This window comes from Quercus lobata, chromosome 9, assembly GCF_001633185.2.
Source record: "Quercus lobata isolate SW786 chromosome 9, ValleyOak3.0 Primary Assembly, whole genome shotgun sequence".
Classification (NCBI taxonomy): Eukaryota; Viridiplantae; Streptophyta; class Magnoliopsida; order Fagales; family Fagaceae; genus Quercus; species Quercus lobata.
The window spans coordinates 14035669-14056886 of NC_044912.1; the positions used below are offsets into that span (position 1 = coordinate 14035669).

The 21218-nt window shown below is 32.3% G+C and overlaps 1 protein-coding gene and 1 pseudogene across 1 annotated transcript; both read right to left on the reverse strand.

The window, feature by feature from the left end:
• Positions 1 to 285: 285 nt before the first annotated feature.
• Positions 286 to 3341, reverse strand: LOC115961265 (receptor-like protein EIX2). The gene is made up of 2 exons (XM_031080270.1): positions 2400 to 3341; positions 286 to 2183 (listed from the first exon to the last, which is right to left on the reverse strand). The coding sequence occupies exons 1-2, from the start codon at positions 3307 to 3309 to the stop codon at positions 286 to 288; spliced, it is 2808 nt and encodes a 935-aa protein (XP_030936130.1). The 5' UTR covers positions 3310 to 3341.
• Positions 3342 to 17619: 14278 nt separating this feature from the next.
• Positions 17620 to 20696, reverse strand: LOC115962268 (annotated as a pseudogene).
• Between the last annotated feature and the right edge of the window lie 522 nt (positions 20697 to 21218).

The following is a 21218-nucleotide window of genomic DNA, read 5'->3' on the forward strand; positions in this document are numbered from 1 at the left end:
AATTCCCCTTAAAGTAATAGAAATAATCCTCACCCAAAAAAAAAAAAAGAGTAACAGTAACACAAATAGGGCATCATTTCAAGATATAGTATACTACATTGCTTTTACAGACTAAAATTTGATTTTCCATATTGCATTACATTGACATTCATAGGAAGTAACACCATATTCATATATGCTAATGGAGTGAATTAACTAATAACATAAGTACTAACCAGCACAAAGATGCTCTAGAAATCATCAAAATATTGATAAACATGACATTTGCACAAAATATTAAGAATCTTACAACAAAACAAGACTCTTAAGCTTGTACCCCATGTGATCTAGGAATTTAAAATACATAATTCTCCATTGCTTGTTCAATAGTAAAGGGCCACATACACCCCAAAACCCAACCACAAAGCCGAGCGCCATGCTTACAAAGAACCAATCCACTTCAAGTCCACCATTATGTTTACTCCCTTTGTTTTCGTTGTCAGGGTTTACATCATCAATAGTACATTTATTAGAAAGTGGTAGTCCACAAAGTTTGTTTCCAATAAAACCTGATGCATTGAAGCTCTGTAGTTGAGTACTTAAAGGGATTTTCCCAGTCAAATTATTGTTTGACAAGTTTAAATGATTTAAAAATGTCAAACTTGACATGCTTGAGGGAATTTGACCAAAAAGTTGGTTCATAGAGAAATCAATTGATTCCAATGATCCCATAGCACCTATATTCTCAGGAATACTTCCAATCAAGAGATTATATGATAAATTCAATGATTGTAATCCTTGAAGACTGGTCATTTCTTTAGGGATCTCTCCTGATAAACTGTTCTTAGAAAAGTCTATACATTTTACTATGTGGAGAATGGTGCTATACTCTAGAGTTTTGCCCTTTATCACAAGCAATTCACTTTCAAGAGGGAAAGTTTCATCGTAATAATCATTTGAGTGATTAAAACTCATGTCAAGATTTGAATTATTTTTTGTGGCCATGGCACTAAAATTTTTTACACATCTAGGAATACCTCCAGATAGCTTATTATGAGAAAGGTCCAAGATCTGGAGTGAGGTAAGAGCACAAAGTTCCTTTGGTATGTGACCATGGAAATTATTTGAGCGAAGGTTGAGAATCATCAAGCTTGAAAATCTATGTCCTATCCATGAAGGTATGCTTCCAACAAACTCATTTTCAGCAACATCAATAGTCACCAAATTTTCACAATTTCTCAGAGATAATGGTAAGTTTCCTGAGAATTTATTGTTGTATAGGTGCAAAGACTTAAGACGTGTCAAAGATCCAATGGATGCTGGAAAGTTGCCACTAAAATTGTTGTTTGCCAAATTTAGGACTACCAAGCTATTCCACTTCATCCAACAATCAGGAATTTTTCCTGATAAATTATTTTTTTCAAGATTGAGATATCCTATGCTTTTGGAGTCATTTGACTTGAAACACAAAAATGATGAAATTGACTTGGAGAATGAATTGTGAGAAAGATCTAGCACAATCACACTAGAGGATATATAAGGCAATGAACCTTTGAATTGGTTTGAACTTAAATCAATCACTGAAGAAGTAGACAAAATTGAAGGATTGTTTGGAATCTCACCATTGATTTGATTGTGGGAAAGATTTAGATAATTGAATTGAGAGGGCAAGTTCCAAATTGAAGGAGGAATCACATCTGAAATCTGTGTGTTGGATATGTCCAAATACTGAAGATTCCTTTGTGAACAAAGCCATGGAGGAAATTTTGGCCCTAAATTCCATGATCGCAAGCTTAAATCCTCCAATTGAAAAGGAGGAATCCAATCGTGACTTACATTTAAAGTCAGCCGGTTTCCACATGCATGAAATGTTTTCAAACTTGTGAAATTGGAAAAATGAGATTTGGACACAATACCTTCCAACATATTTGAGTCAATATACAAACTATCTAGCTTGGAAAGTTGCCCAAAATTTTGAGGAACTGTCCCGTTGAATAGATTATTTGAAAGATCCAGGTCTGTTAGAGATGAAAGACTTCCTAAAGACAGTGGGAGTGGACCAGAGATTGAATTATTCCAAAAAGAAAGGCTGACTAGATTTTTTAATTGCCCAAAATTTTGAGAAAGAGTTCTGCTAAACAGATTCTGTGAAAAGTCCAGGTTTGTCAAAGATGAAAGATTTTCTAAAGACATTGGAATTGGACCTGAAATTGAATTAGACTGAAAATAAAGTATGACTAGATTTTTTAATTGTCCAAAATTTTGAGGGAGAGTTCCATTGAATTGGTTATATGAAAAATCCAGGTTTGTCAAAGATGAAAGATTTTCTAAAGACACCGGAAGTGGACCTGAAATTGAATTTTCCTTAAATGAAAGATGTACTAGGTTTTTAAATTGCCCAAGTACATCCGTCAAATGACCATGAAGTTGAGAATTGGTTAAGTCTAAGATCTCTAGTCTATCTGAAAGACACCTTGATAAACTTTCTAAGATTTCAGATATCTCTTGACTCCATTTGTTGGATGACAATCTGATTTCCCTTAAGTTACAGAGATTACCCAACGATCTTGGCAACTTTCCTCCAAGTTCATTGTATGACAAGTCAATACTAATGGCATATGTTAGGTTTCCAATGGCACTGGAGATCGTACCCTGCAAATTATTGTCGGCAAGGTTGAGAAACTCAAAACGGCTAAAACTATACAACCAATTGGGAATTGAAGAGTTGAATTGGTTTTCAAATAGATCGAGGTGACTAAGAGAAGTCATGTTTTGGAGATCAACAGGGATTGGACCTTGAAAGATATTGGAAGATAGATCAAGAGAAACAAGATTACGAAGACCAAAGATCCATGATGGGATCAAAGTGTTTTCAAAATAGTTCTGTGAAAGATCGAGGGTGAGGAGAGATGAAAAGTTAACACTGGGTGTCGGTGGAATGGAACGAAGTTGGCAATATGACAACCGCAACTCAAACAAGGAAGGGAGTGTGTTTGTGAGTTGAACCCAATCAGAGGCTTTGCTAAGATTAACATAACTCATATCGAGATGTTGTAGCAAAGGAAGACCAGAAAGCCATTCAAGGTTATTCACATATAAATCCTCAAGCCAATAATCATGGAGATTGAGATAGTGCAAATTGGAGAGATTTCCAAGTTGATGAGGAATGAGTCCCACAAATCTCGCATTAGAGAGATTAAGAGATGTTAAACTCTTCATTGAACCGAGAAATGAGGGAATAGGAGAAGCAGAGAAATTATTGAAGCTGAGGTCAAAATAATTCAAATGCTTCAAATCAAGCAGAGAAGGATTTAGCTTACCACCAAACATTGACCGCCGATAAGCGTCATATTGTTTGTTAGTTACAAAACCACCTGAAGGATAAAAGGTTCCAAGATGGAGTTGGTGGACGTGAGCAGTGAGGTTGTGGCAAACAACACCAAGCCAGTGACAGCAATCCCCATCAACAGTCCAAGAGGAGAGTCAATTTAATGGATCAATAAGGTCTTGCTTGAAGGTGAGAAGGGCGTGTCGCTCAGTATCGATGCAACGAAGCTGAGAGGGAGAGTGAGAGTGTCCGGTGCAGAAAATGAAGAAATTAGGAAGAGGAATAATTAGAAAAGCCAGGAAAAGGAATCCTAAGGAACCCTCCATTGTCAGATTATGAGAGGTAAGGGTTTTTTGTGAAGACGATACTAATTGGATGGTAATTTATAGGAGCACTTCTGTTTGATTTTGTTTTGTTTTACACTAAAAAATTCTACACTCTCTCTGCAACCGGTCTATGCTTTAAGCATTGACTGAAGTCTTGTAAGTAGGACCCTTCATTTTTTTTTCTTCAATAAAAAAAAAAAAAAAAAGTTACAATAAGAGGCTCTTGCTTAAAATAATGATATTCAATTTAATACCTTTTTTTTTTTAAAAAAAATTACAAATTCATATTCTAAAAGACTTTGAACTTCTAATGTCTTCAAAGAGAGTTACGGAAAGTTTGTTTTTCTTGCCAAAGTCTTTTAGAGTCGCTCTTGTATACACTAGGCACAACTTTCCCATTTAGAAAAATTGTTTGTTAGTACTTAAGTATCAGATTATTATTATGTAAATAGCAGTAAGGTTTTTAGTAACGAAAATGATACTAATTGGACGATAATTTATAGGAGACTAATGAGAGTCTTGTGCTTGATCAGTTTTTAATCTGAATGCTTTTTGTTTTACCCTTAAGATTCTACAACACATTATCTTCATTTTCTGGGCTTTTATATAATAACTTTAAAGGAAAATTTTTTGTTGGTGGGAACAATGGATTTTAATTGATTTTTTTAAGAAGAATTTTACTTGATTTATACTAGAAAATACATTGAGAAACCTATATTAATATACAATTCCTATAAATAAATAAAAAAAGCATTTTGAGTTTCTTATTAATAATAATAGAGTGAAGTTTAATTAGATTTTTGAAAAAAAAAGAAAAGAAAAGATGATAACAGTTCTAATGATATTTTATTTTTATGCAAATAATCCTTACTAGAATTACAAAAATTAGGTTGGATTGAATTAATTCTGGAGTTCTAAAGGAATATTAATACCAATTGATTTATAATTTTTTCTCAAATGTACATATCAATTGGTCCATTTTATTTGTTTTTTGTATTCTTAGCAAATAAAAGCTTGTCTCTTAGCATATAAAATTTGTCAAGTGAAAAACATTCAAATATTGCAATAAATTCCTGTTCCATGATATCGTAGAGTATACTTCATAAAATGCAATAAGCATTTTCTCCGCAACACATCAACCAAAGAGTAAGACTGATCTTTTGCGTGCTGTATGTCCCTCTCAGTTTCCACACACCTACCGTGAAGAGAATAGAGCCAAGGCTTAGTAGATGGCCAACAAGTTAACAAGTCAATGAAGTGGTATTTGTTCTGGGGAAAGAAAAAAAAAAGCTAGTCTCCTAGGTTTTCCACTATAAAAAGTTGTGTTTATTTGTTTATAGTTGAAAAAATGTTTAATACTTTTTTTTTGGGCCAAAAAAAAAAGTTTATTAATAACAAAAAAAGCTTGTACTTAAAAAGTTTTCTGCCATAAAAAAACAAGTCTTTCTTTTTTAGACCTAATAAATGCATGAGTAATATTACGAATATATCACAATAGTTGAATTGTTAATTATTATTTTTTTATCGATTTTTATCTAAACTTACTACTAATATCACATTTCTATCTATTAAATTGTTAATAACAATTTGTTTCCTTGATAGTTGTAATTTTTTTGTTTTAGTGTGTGACGCTAGACTTATTTTTAATTTTTAATTGTATTCTTCTTAAGTAACACAAGTGATTGAAGAGAATGCTTCATAAAACCAAAGTCATTAGTTTGAATTTCTTATTTTTCCTCCTTTTAAACCAAAACTCTTTAAATAGTAAAACAAAGCTTTCCTTCCCCCACTTCGCCCCGCCCCCACCACCCCCCCCCCCCCCCCCACACACACACACATTATAAACTCATTATTTTATATTAGAAGTTCTTTTACTAAACTGTTATGTAGTTTTTCTCTTCTCATTAATGAGTTTTCCATGTAAGAAAATTAGCACCTTATTTATGGATTTTTGTAGATATCTTCTAATTTATGTTTATTATTGAAGTGCTCATTATATTTGCACAACTAGGAAAAAAAATATGAGTGGGTTCTAGTTAACTCAACTGGTAAAGTCTTTGATGGTTGAATAAGAGATCTGGGGTTCAATTCCCGCCTTCACTTTAAACTGATTGGTGTCTTGTTCTAATGATAAAGAACTATCATTAGGAGTGGACACCATAAGTTGAAACTCTCAACAAAAAAAAAAAAAAAAAAGAAAAAAAATATGAGGCATATCATTGGTTGATGACATGTTTTCTATATTTCCATCTCAATGCTTTCTAAGAAATGTCCTTAAAAATAATTGGACAAAGAGCTTAAGGCTTTGAGCATTCTTTAATTGATTATTTATTTATTTATTTTAAACAAATTAATGGATAGTTTAGGAGTTAGGACTCATATATATATATCAAATTTATAATTATTGTTATGATTAATCAAAATTATTCCAAATGCAATTATTTGGAACCTTACAGTTGTTTGATGACTTGTTTCTATATTGCCATCTCCATGCTTTCTGGGAAATGTCCTTGAAAATAATTGAACAAAATTTTTGATTCTTTGAGCATTCTTTAATTGATAGTTTATTTATTTATTTATTTTGAATGGATTAATTGATGATTTAGAACTTGTATATATATAATTTTTTAAAGGAAGTCCTTCGGTTTGCATAATGTAACAGAGACAATTTGGTGTTATAGTAATATGAAAGGTAGTATGCATTTGCTGTCAAAGTCTTTCTTCTCTCTTGCCCCTAGTTCGGCACTACCAATGCCAAATTTTTGTGGAATTCAACATAACAAATTCTGTCCTACTTCTCAATTACCTAAACTAGTGTTTAACCTTATGCATATGCATAGGTACAATTAAAAACAATCACAACTATATGGTTTAAATTATATATATATTTTAGAAGATGTTCAAATTATAAATTTATAAATGGTATTAGCTTACACTTTTTTTAAACCATTTATTTTTAAAATATGTAATGGTTTCTCATTATATATATATGATTTAGGATTTAATTGGTTTTAAATTCTTCAGTTTTTGCACCTAATAATTCAATTGTCACAAAAATTAAAAACTTAGATGGACACATGGGCAAAAAAAAGTCTCATCACATGCCAAAGCCCGTGTGATGAGGCTAGTGTGTGTGTATATATATAAATAGATTATTTGACACAGTGGACGTAACTCCTATAAACTCAAATATTAATAATATTTAGTTAAAATAAAAGACTCATAAAATTTAAAGAAAAATAAGTAGAACTTTGAGTCTCTTATTTGAAAACCCAAATTAGATCAAATGCCTCTTAATCATAATGGGGTTGCTACACTGCCACCATTGTGATCAAAATCAAATTGCAATTATACCAAATGATAATTTTGAATTCATGATTGTTCAAATAATGCTAATTCAAATTATTACTTTTTTTAATAATAAAATTAAAAATTTATAATCCAAACACTTTCGACCTCTAGAGATTAAAAAGAAAGTATCTGAGACTTTGATTTTTTTTTTTTTTTTTTTGGGTCCAAAGTCTTTAGTCTCCCTTAAATAAGCTGGGCAGAACCTTCCGATTTTAAAAAAATGAAATTGTTTCTTATTACCAGTTTCTCCCTTCCACGTTAATGTCGGTGTGGCTCTAGAATCAATGTTTGTGTGAAGAAATCAACATTCATTTTTAATGGGAATACCGTATGCAGTGGGTTTTCTTTGCAGATGGGGTGAAGTTTCGGTTTTTTTTTTTTTTGGGTCCAAAGTCTTTAGTCTCCCTTAAATAAGCTGGGCAGAACCTTCCGATTTTAAAAAAATGAAATTGTTTCTTATTACCAGTTTCTCCCTTCCACGTTAATGTCGGTGTGGCTCTAGAATCAATGTTTGTGTGAAGAAATCAACATTCATTTTTAATGGGAATACCGTATGCAGTGGGTTTTCTTTGCAGATGGGGTGAAGTTTCGGTGGGGTAACTGAAAGACTAGAATGATATGTGGGTTCCCAAGTCAAAGAAATAAAAAAGTCTGTTAAAATGAACTTTAGCACAGTATAGAAAAAAAAAATTGTGTTCACATAGTGCGCACTGTTTCCACTTATAACATATAGTTCACATAGTGGGCAGAATTTGAAATTGCTTGGTGGGGCTCAACCCAACTTTCCACTTATATTGTCACATTAGACTCCAGAAATGTTCTTGAACAGACTAATAAGTCGACAACCCATTTGAAGGATTTTTAATAGCTTTATAAAGGGATTGTTTCTCTTTCTCATTGCAAGTTACATTGGAGCTCCTTTGCATAAGCAGGAATACTAGGGTATTAAAAAGAAAACAAAAGCAAGAGAAGCACAAGAAATTATGAAAGATATAGACATGATGAAACAATAATTAAGGAAGTATTTCGGTCAAAGGAAACTTGAAACGTTCATAGCAGGCCACAAAACAAGCATGTAGTTAAATAGGCTTTTCACCAAAACTAGTCATTGATGCTTAGGTCACAAATAATGTTTATGCCTTTGTTCATTTCTCCAGTAATTAACCATGGTGATTGTTTAAATATCACCTTAGAAGGAAATGCATACCACCAGCAGATAAACATCATAATTTTCATGTATGCTAGGGTCATGATTCTCTAAAGACTTGTAAATAGGATCTTCAAAGTTCACTAAATACAAAGTTTGTTTCAGGTGGGATAAGTATTCCATAGTACACTATTGAGCTCAACTTCCAAGTTGCAAGTTTCATGTTCTTTTTCATTGGTCCAAAATAGATTGTAAGACAAGCTTTCATATTACATAGGCCTTCAGCCCAAACAAATCTTACCAGCTTTCAGCTGAGTGCTTCTTGGTCATGTCCCCCTTCCTATAGATTTGAGATGCTTGCTCTGACTTCTGAATTAAGAAACTGCATACCAGTAGCAAATAAATGTATAGGAACATGGAAACATGGTATCAAATTTCATTTAGACCAAGGTGCAGTAGCTTTTGCAAAAATAATGAAGGAAGCAACATTGCCTAACCAGGGGATGGGCTCACTGTCACTGTCTTGATCAATTAAGCACAACCTTTGATTCCCTAAACATCATCTTTTTAGCCGAATGAGAACATAATCATCATTAAAAAAATAAAGCAATATTGATTAGCTAAGTATAACCTTTTGTTTCCTAAATAGCCTTTTTTAATTTATTTTTAAAGTTGAATGAGATTTATTCATTAGAAACAAATACATTGCAAACAAGACTAGCAGACTACCAAAAAAGAACCAAAATAATACAAAGAGCCCTATCAACAATAAGGATAAAACACTATAGATTACAGGACAACATATCATCAAAAGCAAACACAAGATAGAAAAATACAAAGGTTAAGAATTAGAATCAAATACAGTCATAGGGATATTTCAAAAAGAGCACAACCTTTGTTTCTGGCGGACTTCACAATATGCTTGCTTGATGCCAGTCCATCCAACCTTTACGACAATAATCTTGGATGTAGTTTTTTCATCTTTAAGTTGTTCTCATGCCATTGAGAGTTTTCTCCATCTAAGTTGGATATATAAGAGCAATCCAAGAAACTTCAAAAATGATAACAACAAAGCTTCTTTACCAAAAAAAAGAAGAAGAAGATAACAACAAAGCTTTTCTGCCTTTTAGGACACCTATTGCCCAAGCTAACTATGCAACACAAGTATCAGGTCTTCTAGGAATGGAACAAAGCCTATTAGTGAGAATACCTGGTAAGCTTGAACTGCTAAACTTTTGGTGTAGTAATTCTAATAGCATTTCAAGTTGTCCCCCACATTCAGATTTCCTGATTTTGTAGTTCTAAATTGACATTTTCTGCTACATTGTGATCGATGTTTGCCTCAAAAAACTTGCCCTGAATATGAATTATAGAGCCGCAAGATTTACTCATCTAGACCCATTTGATAGTTAATTTTGAAAGTTCTTATTCGAATTAACAGGAGAATTGTACAGAAAATTTTAAAACACATATAGAAAATTTTCACACAGACATGAATCTCTTTAACATTATGGACTATAGAGAGAGAGAAATCAAATTGGATTGCCTTTGGCAAGATATAGTCATATAGATTACCACTTTTAACAGATGAGTGCTTGTATGAGCTGAAATTGATTTTAAACTATCAAATTGGACTGCCTTGGACATTTATAGGAAGAAACATCGTATTCATATATTTATATATATATATATATATATGTATTCTATCTGTCATCAAAGTAAATGATTTCTTTTAGAAATTAGGTAAAGCAGATATAGAAAATAGTCCTAGGATTGTGCCACTTGTCCCAAAATCATTTCTGTTCCATGAGAACATTTTAACAAAATAAATAGCAGGTAGTATTTTCATCATCTCTTTGGGTAAGCTTGCAAGTCCACTTAGTTGTGATGCAATCTGGTGATGATAATATGCATTGTCCAATAACTATGACGCATAGTATACTAAAATAAATGCTGATATGCATTTCTTGATATTTTTTTCCTATCCTAACAAATAAATCCTATCATGTTTATTGTAAATCCATGATGATATCTATTAGGCAAATGCGGCATTTGGAATGGCTGTGTGATGAATGTAAATTGAAATTCTTGGAGCTAAAAGTAAAGAGGAACCAATAGTTCATTAGTTTCAAAATTGAGAATCAAGAAGAGGTGGTGGAGAAACTTGGAAGCCCAGATGAAACCTGAGGACTTTGTAGAGTCTCTGCCTGCCAATGGGTGCCGCCCATGATTTGTATTTCATCACTGATGAGAAATTCCAGAAAGCAAGATTTTTTTCATTGCATGGTAATTCTACTTTTCCTTAAGTAAGTCTATATGCATGCTTAAAGACTAATGTTTCTCCTTTGGAATACTGTGCACATAAATTCTGACGAAAAAATCATAGCAAATTTTGCTTCCCAAGTAATGTAATTACTCTCAAAATGTTAATGACACAATAGAACTAGAAATTGGATGCCAAACTAGATTTGGCTTCCAGGCTGAACGCTTCTTCTCTTTGGAGGCGTGCGATTATATTGAAGGCCAAAATAATAACAATTTGGGATGCAATGTTGCCTATGAAAGTTGAGTCTCTTGTTTTTCAGGTCAACTTGATACATCAAAAGTGAGAAGTAAGATGGTCTATGCCACCTCCAAAGATAGATTCAAGAGGGACCTAGATCTGGATGGCACTCAAGTCAAGTTGCGAGCAACAAATCCTAGTAAAATGAGCCTTGACATTGTAAAAGGGCAAGCACTTTGTCACTTCACCCTTTTGATGCTTAGCTCTTCCTAACAATAATATTCTATGAGCCTTTTTTTTTTTTTTTTCTTCTTATCCCTTGTCCTTTTTATTCGTAGTGTTGTATGGGCTCAAACTAAAACTGTAGAATAATGTCATACAATGAATTCATCTGTTTGCTAGCACAGAATTCAAACTTCAGCACCCCCAAATTTGTGTGGGTTTTAAAGTAGAGTACAGGCCACTTGGAAAAGCACCAAATCTGTGTTTTAATGTAAAGAACTAGGTACCAAGGATCCATACATCCATTGACTGGAAAAAAAAGGGGGAAAAAAAGAAGCAGCCCATATTAAGGAATAGATTAATAAATCTAGTTGTTTACAGACTTACTTAAATCTAGTGTTCTATTCTTTTTAGTGCAAAGTGAATTGACATACCACTCCGTACATAAATAGTTCATACAGATCATAGGCAGAAATCATAATCCCAAGCAATTCCAAACTAATATTTGTGGCCACTTGGGGCACAGAGCACATGAACCTGAGCTGCCTTCGGAAGCATACACAAGGACCTGCAATAATCAACTGTATTCCCACAGAGTAAGCTTTTAGCAAGTTACATGCGCATCGTAGTACAATACTTTATGATACAAATGTGTAAGAAATACTCATCACAGTGCCAACCCTGTTTCCTTCAGTAGCATTGTGTTCTCAAACAGTTTCAAAATGAAGTACGCATTTGAAAATGAACCATATTTCGTATGGCAATAATCAACAAAACTATTAAAACTGAAAACATTGGCACCACCTTAGTATGAGCATATTTCTGAAACCAAAATCCCACTAGGTAGAAGGTTAGCTACAAATTAAATCACACTTGGAACGCAGTAGCTACAACGTCACCATTAAACAAGACCACACAATTATTAAGGACATAATGTTTAAAGCATACCTTGTACAATACATAACCAGGAATTTTCAAAGACAAACCAAATATGCCCCAAAGCAATTTCGCAGAAGAGAACAAATGTATTTAAAAGATTTACTCAACCAGACCCATTTTAATTGTTAATTCGAAAGATTGTGTAGAATATGAAGATTTGATGGATCAATAAGGTCTTGCTTGAAGTTGAGAAGGACGTGTCGCTCGGTATCGATGCAACGAAGCTGAGAGTGAGAGTGAGAGTAAAATGAAGATATTAGGAAGAGGAATAATTAGAAGAGCCAGGAAAAGGAATAATTAGAAAATATATATATAATTTTTTTTTTTTTTTGAGAAGGACAATATTGTTTTAATTTAAAATGAATTGGGGAATTCTAAATATAAATAAAGTATACATTATGATGAAATCATGGCAAAGTGTTTAGCTCTAGAGTGAGGAAATGTTAAGGAAATCGATAGAAGCACAAAAGATTATCGGTAGTCTAAGTCTTTGTTACTTTTGCTTTCTTTTTGCTGACATTTTCTTCATGTCAAGATTATGAACTTGAATAATTGTAAGTTTTTGTTACACATGTTAGGTTACAGGGATGATTATTTTGTTCAATCTAATTAGATTCATGTGTATCAACTATCAAGATACTCACCAAAAATGCCAATAGCAGTATAACTCAAATAATACTTTTTTTTAAATTTTATTTTACGTTTTTTAACGGATACATACATAAATGATTCAAAATGTCCTTTTCCTAACTATAAAATATTTTTCTTTTAAAAAAATCACACAAAATTAAAGTTACATTATTTGTATCAATTTGCTTAAGAAAAATTTCATTTAAAAAAAAAAAATCAGCTAAATATTCAATAAAATTTACATAACAAATAAACATATTTACCGTATTGCTTGTGAGAATTAAAATTGAAACTTGAAAGTGTGCAGACATTAAAACTCTACTTAGTTAGAGGATGGAAAAGTAAGATAATATAAAAGTGTGAGAATAAAAAAAAATTATTTTATTTTTTCACTATATGTATTTGGTAATGAGAATGGAAAAGTAGAAAAGGAAAAACTAAATTACTACAATACCCTTATTATTAAAAATAGAATGATGAAAAAGTGGAGTAATTTGATACTTTTCTTATTAATCTTTTTTTTTTAAGGTAAATTACAAAGTTGGTCTCTATTTTTTGCACCATATTTCAATTTGGTCCCTAACTTTTTGATTTGGTCAATTTGGTCCTTAATGTTTTTAGTGTTATCTCAGTTTAGTCCATGTTGTTATTTCTTAAATGAAAAAAAGTTAATGTGTTAAACATAACAATAAAAATTTATTTTTCATGCCACATCAACTACTATCTAGATTGCCATATCACCATAACTTTAAAAAAAAAAAAAAAAAAATTGTGACTAACCTCATCCAAAATAAAATGATAATTAAAATTTTATTTAACATTTTAATATGTCACATCAATATTTAAATGAAAAAAATTCAAATAACCAAAAATTTTCATATTCTTTATACTTTCTTTTAATTTTTCCTGCACTCTCCTGATAATCAAACATATCTACGTTCAAAAAAATCCAAAAAAGAAAAACTACTTTGCTTTTTTTTTTTTTTTGATAATGTGTAGAACTTTTAATGAACTAGAGAACTTAAGAGGAGCCCATGTTAAAACCATGGCAAACCTCCTATAAGAAAATTTCAACCTTTGCTAGATCACCTAGCCAGTGGCCACACATGAGGAGGTTTATTAGCTTCCAATACAAACCCAATTGAAAATACATACATCGAAAGCCTTTGTTAGATTACAAACTATATAGCTCCAGCTTGAACTCCTCAGTGGATAGCTTGACCCAACCCCTGAATAGCCTCTGTGCAAGCTTTAGAAACACTTTCGATATATATATTTTTTTGAGAATCACTTTCAATAATTACTCTCTCTAAGTTCTGGGCTAGATCTCTAATCAAATGGATCCAAACCCAAATCTCTCTCTTTCTCTCTCACTCTCATATCGACCCAAACCCAGATTGGTTCCCACCACCTTCCGAGAAGCTTTTAGATCTCCCATGGCGGACTTGTTGGAGACCGACACATATGGAATGCTCGATTTTACCTTGGACTATGATTGAGTTGTAACTTGATTTAAAAGTATCTTAAGCTTCCTTGAAACTTGCTAGGTTTTGGGGTTTCAATTACCGTATGTGGTACACTGGTACTCCAAAATGGGTTGTAGTTGGCTTGAGGAGATTGAGTTGGCTATATAGATTTGATTGGGTTTCGACCACCTAAATTGATGTTTTCATTTCAAATCAATCTAAGATCTTTGTTTTTTTTTTGAGTTGTGGGTTTGATTATGAATTGGAATGTTTGAATATGTTTTCATTTCTGTATGTGAAGGTTACATTTACATCAACTCAAACCAAATTTGAAAGGGTTGATTTTTGTAAGATTTGATTTCAAACTGTGTTTGGATGCCAAGAGATTGAAAGGAAAAAAAAATGCAGATTAAGAATTGTTTTTAATTATTTTTTCTTTTTCTTTAAAAATTGAGAAAGAAAGATTAATATTTAATTTAATTATGATGCTGATATGGCAATCCAAATGGAAGTCTATACAGCAAAAAATCATTTTTTATTTTGGCTATTAGTCATATTAGTATTTTCCATCAATCACTTTACAGTAGAGACTATTTTGACACAATACCAAAAGGTTAGAGACCAAATTAACACAATTGAAATGTTAAGGAATAAATTAAAATATGGTGTAAAAGATAAGGACCAATTTTATAATTTATCCTTTTTAATTTTTATGCTAATTAGGAATTTACTCACATATTTGTATAAGTGGCATTATTTCATTGGGTGGGAGGACCACCTCAGCAATCCTCCTAGTAGGCCTAATAATTCCTCCTACATTGCCCCCAAAAATATTTATTTTCCCATTTAGGGTTTATTTCCTTGAATGAAAGATTTTGTTCATATAAGTATTAAGAATTACTCAATTACAACAAACATTAATGACTCATTTTCAATATAGCAATGAAACACATCAACATGAATTAATTTTTCTAAAATTGATTTTCATAAAACGATTTCCATCAAAGTAAAATAGAGTGCCAACTGCCAAAGTCTTTAAAGTCTCCCCCAAGCTGGGCAAAACTTCTCAATTTAGACCAGAAAATTTGTTTTCTAGTACCTATGATTTTTTTTCCTCCCTTCCACATTAATGTTTACACTTAATAGCATTTTTCCGTCTAGTTTTTTCAAGTGTCATTCAAATTCAATCAAGTTAAGCAAATCTCTTGGGAGCCGATAATCTTTGACAAACAAACTATATTTGTGCGAAGAATTCAATTTTCACTTATTGCACACCTCAAATTAAGACCGTATACACTAGATTTTCTTTGCTCATAATGGGATCATTTTATGGTGGGGTATTGAAAGTTTGGTTACGTGGAGTAGCTAGTATAGGACCATAGCCCATAGGTATCGATGTATTGTTGATGTTTATTTACGTCAGCTTTTTTGGTTTAAATTGATTTTATTTTGTTTAATCGATTTTTTTAATTTTTAATTTAATAGTTATAACAGAAAAGAAAATTGTAGATTTGAACTCTAAATGTTACATTAAAAGTAGAGGTGCCAAAAAATTGGGTTACAAACTTACAAAGCTCTTGGCAGGTAATCTCTTAAAACAAGAAGGGCTCGACTAAATCCAACAACAACTAATAAGTTTTTCTGAAAAATTAGGAGGATTTGGCAGCAAAATCATTAAACTAAATAATTGTATGAACAAAATTTTTATTAAATAAGACAAACTAGGAAAGGATTTCTATTTTGAGTAATTTAAGTGCCTTGAATTCGATAACATATTCTAATTAACAGTTAGGCAATGGCAAATCAACGGTCACATGTGGAGAGAGAGAGATAGAGCAAAGATAGTAGAGCTTACTTTAGGAGAGTTTTTATCGTGTGAAATTTATTTGTGATTTGTTGAGTATTTAACGTTTCAAGAAAACATTTTCATGAGCTCTTTAAAGTGGAAAATGTTTTTCACAATGTTGGACTTGTTTTCCATTACAAAACCATTTCTTTTAACTTTGTTTTCTAAGTACCAAACACTAGAAAACATTTTCTAGTGAAACGAGCATAAGGAAAAGAGAAAAACCAGTTTGTTTGGAATATTGAGTGTTGTTTCTCTAATTTAGTGGGATGAAATGCTTAGGTTAACTCTTCTTAATCCTAGAATTAGGAAGACTTGCTTTGAAAGTCTGTTGAAAAAAATTAAAAATTGTCTTTGAGGTGTTCTCACACAAGTCAGAACTTTTCAGTATAGAAACTAGTACCTATTTGAGAAATGTGAAACAAGTTTCAATAATATGTTGATTGTACAACACGCACAAAAAAGAGCCATTCAACAATTGCAACGGATTCAATGTTTGGGTGGGTGGTTGAGCTGTTATTCCTCAGAAGCAACTTAGTAAGCAATTTGCTCACCAACACTCGAACAAAGTCTTCTGCATCCAAAGTAAAATGTCAACCTTATCACTCATAACAAAAGCATATTTTCTTCAATTGTCCATTTAGTGTCTCTAAAAATAATTCCACTAGCAACACTACTTGCAAGTCAAGTGCAATCAAAAGCAATTGTTGATTTTTTTAGTAGTGGAAAAATGAATGCTGAAGGGTTATTTGACCGTTCTTGCCGTCCTACTCTACCTAGAATGGCAATGAACTGTGTCAAATCATAAAAGAATTGTGTCCATAAAATGAATATTTAGAGACCTCAAAACCATTAGAAATTTATCTAGGATGCTTGAGAATGATTTTTGAGATGCAGAGATCTGTAGGGAAATAAAACTAAAATTTGGTTAGATTCTTGAAACTGCCTACCTCTTGAGCCTTGAATTTTACTAACTCATATATTATGGTCCAATTCCAACATCATATTTGTATTTTGTTACTTTTCAATGGCTTAAAACAAAAAGATTTAAGTAACTCTTATCAAATAATCAATTTGAGTAATATTTAACATATATACAAAGCGTTCATACGGTTTTTGAATTGTTATCTCTTACAACAAGAATAGAGAATCAGAATATTTCCCAATCGTCAAGTCTTGGTTTCCAAAAGTATCCTTGCCATGCCCATTATATTGTTAAGTATGATAAGTCTGCAGAATCTTGCAGAATTCTCAGCTCAGTTCACACGAGAAAAGAAGAAGAAAATGAATAGTGAATACAAGTTGAGAATGAAATCTATATTTAACTGTATGTAAGTGAGAGTACTACTGTGGTAATTATACAGAGATATTGAGCTCAAGTAGCACATGTAATCAAGCTGAGTTTAGCATGTGGAAATACTAAATAACAGAATTCTGCATCAAGTTAATTAATTGAACTGATTGAATTTTACGTGCTAGTGTTTCCCTTAACAAAGCATGCAACTCAAAAGCTTAAACTAGTAAATGGAAATACCCAATTAATACACAAGCCTATAACCAAGCACGTACCCAATTGAAGCTATAAATGATAACCTATTTGCAGCTTACCATTGCTAGGTCAATTTCTTCCTAACCTTGAAATCTTATATTCATAATACACTTTGAACCAAACAACACAATAAGACTTGTCAAGATCATAAGAGGAGGTAAATCATGACTATCCTCAGTAATCAAATAATGATACATTTATTTTGTGGACTTCTGTAAACACCATCCAAAATTGGACATATATGAGTAAATAATTGAGTGTGACTTACTCCTAAATAAAATATACATTAATATACATAAGAATAGAAAAAGAAACCTTCTATATCTGCTCATTTTAATTTTCCCAAAAATTCTTCTCCTACAATTCCACTTGTTTTATTGAAATTTCCTCTCTCTGCAGAAATGCCTGAAGAGATGGAGGATCATATGGATGAGGCATAGTGCATGGGCTAGTGTACGTGGGACCATTTTCCATGGATTCCATAAAAAATTTCTTCTGCACTCCTTCTGCTGGACAAGCCATTGTCTCTGCACAGAGTTCAACAGCTTTTCTGGGTCTAATGAGCTTGAATGTTAAGACCTTAGCATACTCATTTAAAAGATGAAACATGTAATCATATACATATTCCATCTTCAAGTCTTTTGAATGAATTCACTTGCTCCCTTCCCCATTCCTTGTGCCTGAGTAATCAAATAAAAATAAGTAAACAAGAAAAGGGAAAGGGAAATATGAAAATCAAAGTCAATTCAAAACTGTGTTTGAAATTTTAGTTCTAATAATGTATCCTTCATATGTCCCATGAATTTTGTGTACTTGAGGTATGAATAGAAAGATAGCAACAAAACAAGCATGGGTTTCGCTTTAAAGAAATTAAACATTTCAAAAATACTGAAATGATCAGGTAGTTTGACATATGAAAGCCTTTAAGCTTTTAAGTAGTTGCTTATTGGCTTCTTATAAGTTATATCAGGCTTGTTTAAGTTTCAAAACTCATTGTCTGAAATCATCCCCCTATGAAAATTTTTGGCACTGACAATACTTAATTGGTCATCTACTTGTGGACATCAATGGTTTAATGTACATACACCAGACACCTAATCTCAACACTTTAAGAACCAACATTACACTTTTTACTTTTCAAAATTTTGATGAATAATGACAAAGTTGGGTGCAATTACACCAATGACATCCTCTCAACAAGCCTAAGTATGATATTACCTTTTGCTTATGGCTGTTGCCCCAGTCAACTGTGAACTTAATAGATTTGCACTTGTCATCATTCCTTACAAGCCAGCAGTGGTGCACTGGCATCAAACCTCTTGTGAAGAAATCATAGTAGTGGGGCTTCACAAGTGAGCTAACAGAATCACAAGCAAGAATGTATTTTTCACTGACAGACCAGGCAGAGCCTTCGATATAAATCTTATACCTGTGTTTGTTGTGAAAGGAAGAAACCATATTACTAATTGATAATGCACATTCAACAAAAAGAGATGATAAAATGAACATGGAATTAGTAAACAATAATTAAAAAAAAAATCATAAAAACTGAAAACTAAAGACAAGCATGTCATGCAAAAAAAGCATAAAGAGATTGAAATTTTTTCTCACCTATAATTGCATTGGCTAGCCAAGTCTGACCGTTTGTATCCTTCTTGTGATTCTCAGATCCAATCCTGCAAATGAACATCCATTATTGTACCAGTTGCTATTTTTTTTTTTTTACATGTTACATAACAAATTTGCTCATCTTCATATGCTCATGAAGCATCCATTACTCTATCAATCACCATTAAACTCCTATTAACATGTTACTGGCATGTGAGAAAAGATCTACTTTTTCTCTATGTAAATTGATAAAGAGAACCCTCATCTTCTTTAAAGTGTATACTTTCAGGTTTGGCTTAAAATTTTGGCTCCCACCTACACCATAAAGTAGCTAGTGGACTCCAAAGGCTTCACTGTGAGGTACGCCTAAAGAAGAGACAACATAGTTGCTTTCTATTCTTCAGCATGCATTTCTTCTTTCCAATTAGAACTTCATTTTGATTATACATTGGAGTATAAGGGACATATGGCCTAGTTATAGAAGTGGCTACCTTCATATGACAAAATATAACACTTCTAAGATTAAGCATCCAATAATGGAAGTTTTCAAATTGAAAACCAGCAACTAATCTCAAGAGCCATTTTTGAGTTCTCACCCCCCCCCCCCCCCTGCCCTGCCCCCGCTTTGGTGATATTCTAGGTGGTGCCATAGATTCCTCAATTAAATTCTTGTATTAGTCAATAAATCACATAGTTGAATTTAACTATCCTTGGAAAGGATAACTTTTTTTGTACTGATCAATGCAGCCATATGGTTGATATACAAATAAAAGAAATTTGAAAGAAAGAAATTCAGAATGTTACCTGAGCATACACACTAGCATTCCAGTCTTGATTGTCAGAGACATTACATTTCATGAGTTCTTGCTTGATTAGAGCAACCGATGGATTACCCTTCCAGTAAGCATAAGGTTCCCTTGCCATCCATCCCATCCTCTTGTTGCCTTCTTTTAGATCATTCAACAAATGTTTCCAAGGCTTTATATTGATCTCAGCCCTACGCAAGTACATGTCATTGTTAGGACTTAGGAGGGAAGTTATAGAAAAGAGAAATTGTTTATTAAGAAAAGATCCCTTCCTTGGATAATTAAGAACATCAATTAGTTGTGCACAAGCATGTGACAAACTCACACACACAACATATATCATATATGTGTATATGTACCTATGGTTTTATTTTTAAAACGTCATTGAAAAAAATGTGCTCTTTGAGAAAGGAATAAAGTATCACCACTTGAAATTTTTTTTTTTTTTTTTTTTGAGAATCACCACTAGAAAGTTTTTGATTCAATTTCTTTTTTAAACTTTTAATATTTTAGTTATAATAAGATATCATCTTTTATTAAAAAATGAATATTTTCGTTAAATTGCCTTTTGAATTTATGAGAAAAATTGTATTATTTCCATTTTGGTACAACAAAATTTATATTTATGATTTATGATTGGTTTCTATGTTACATTTATAATTGTTCTTATAACAAATAAAAATATGATTACGAAATACATTACTCATTATTAAATTAGTTTAAATTGTAAAAAAAAATTAATAAACATACCATAAAAATAATTATCACGCGTAACGCGCAGATTCGCGGCTAGTACGGAATAATAAAAGACTCATGGAAAGTACTAGAGAAAAATAAGTAACAGTAAGGTTCATGTTCATTTGAACACGGATTCTCAAAAAAAAAAAAAAAAAAGTTCATTTGAACACATTCGCAAATGTATTGCGGCTACTATTGGCAAAAATCCAAATACCAAAAGAGTAGCAAGTTTCCATAGCTTTGGAAGAGTATCTTCAACAAATTTGTTGAATTTTATGCTGAGAACCACTAGAGGTTTGATGCTGTCATTCACCCATCTAGCATGGTACAAATCTCTAATCCTTGCGAATCTATTCCAATCTGGAGTAAAGAGTCCACAATATGTACCATTCTGCAATGTAAAAGGGTTGTTCAGGCACAACGGTTCAAGCTTATATTAGGAAGCCAATGAGTTGGGAATTTCAGGGTTTTTGTTCCTAGTTTTATATGGGTCAAAGATAGTCAATATGCCCAATGATTAAATTCTCCTGATTGAGGTTTATCATATATGTCAAAATGAGGATATTGGTCTAGAAAAATGATTGGGTGCAATATTCAAAATTTTGGCATTTGGATATCATCATTATGGTAGCTGACCCTTGAAACAATTAAAGTTTAATCAACAACCTCAGAATTTAGCCAAACCTTGGATACATTGCTATCACATTTGTTGATCAATTTAATGTACATAGCCAATTTCCAAAACCGTCTGAAATTTCTATTTGTGAGAGGTCTTACTGT

Bases quoted from the DNA above. Each gene is read 5' to 3' on its own strand.
- LOC115961265 (XM_031080270.1), bottom strand. From the start codon at position 3,309: ATGTTTGGTGGTAAGCTAAATCCTTCTCTGCTTGATTTGAAGCATTTG. The intron at 2,184-2,399 runs GTCATTTGACGG...ATTCAATTTCAG, and splicing joins AACCAATTCTCAACTTCATG to GTCCAATTCCAATGTCTTTA.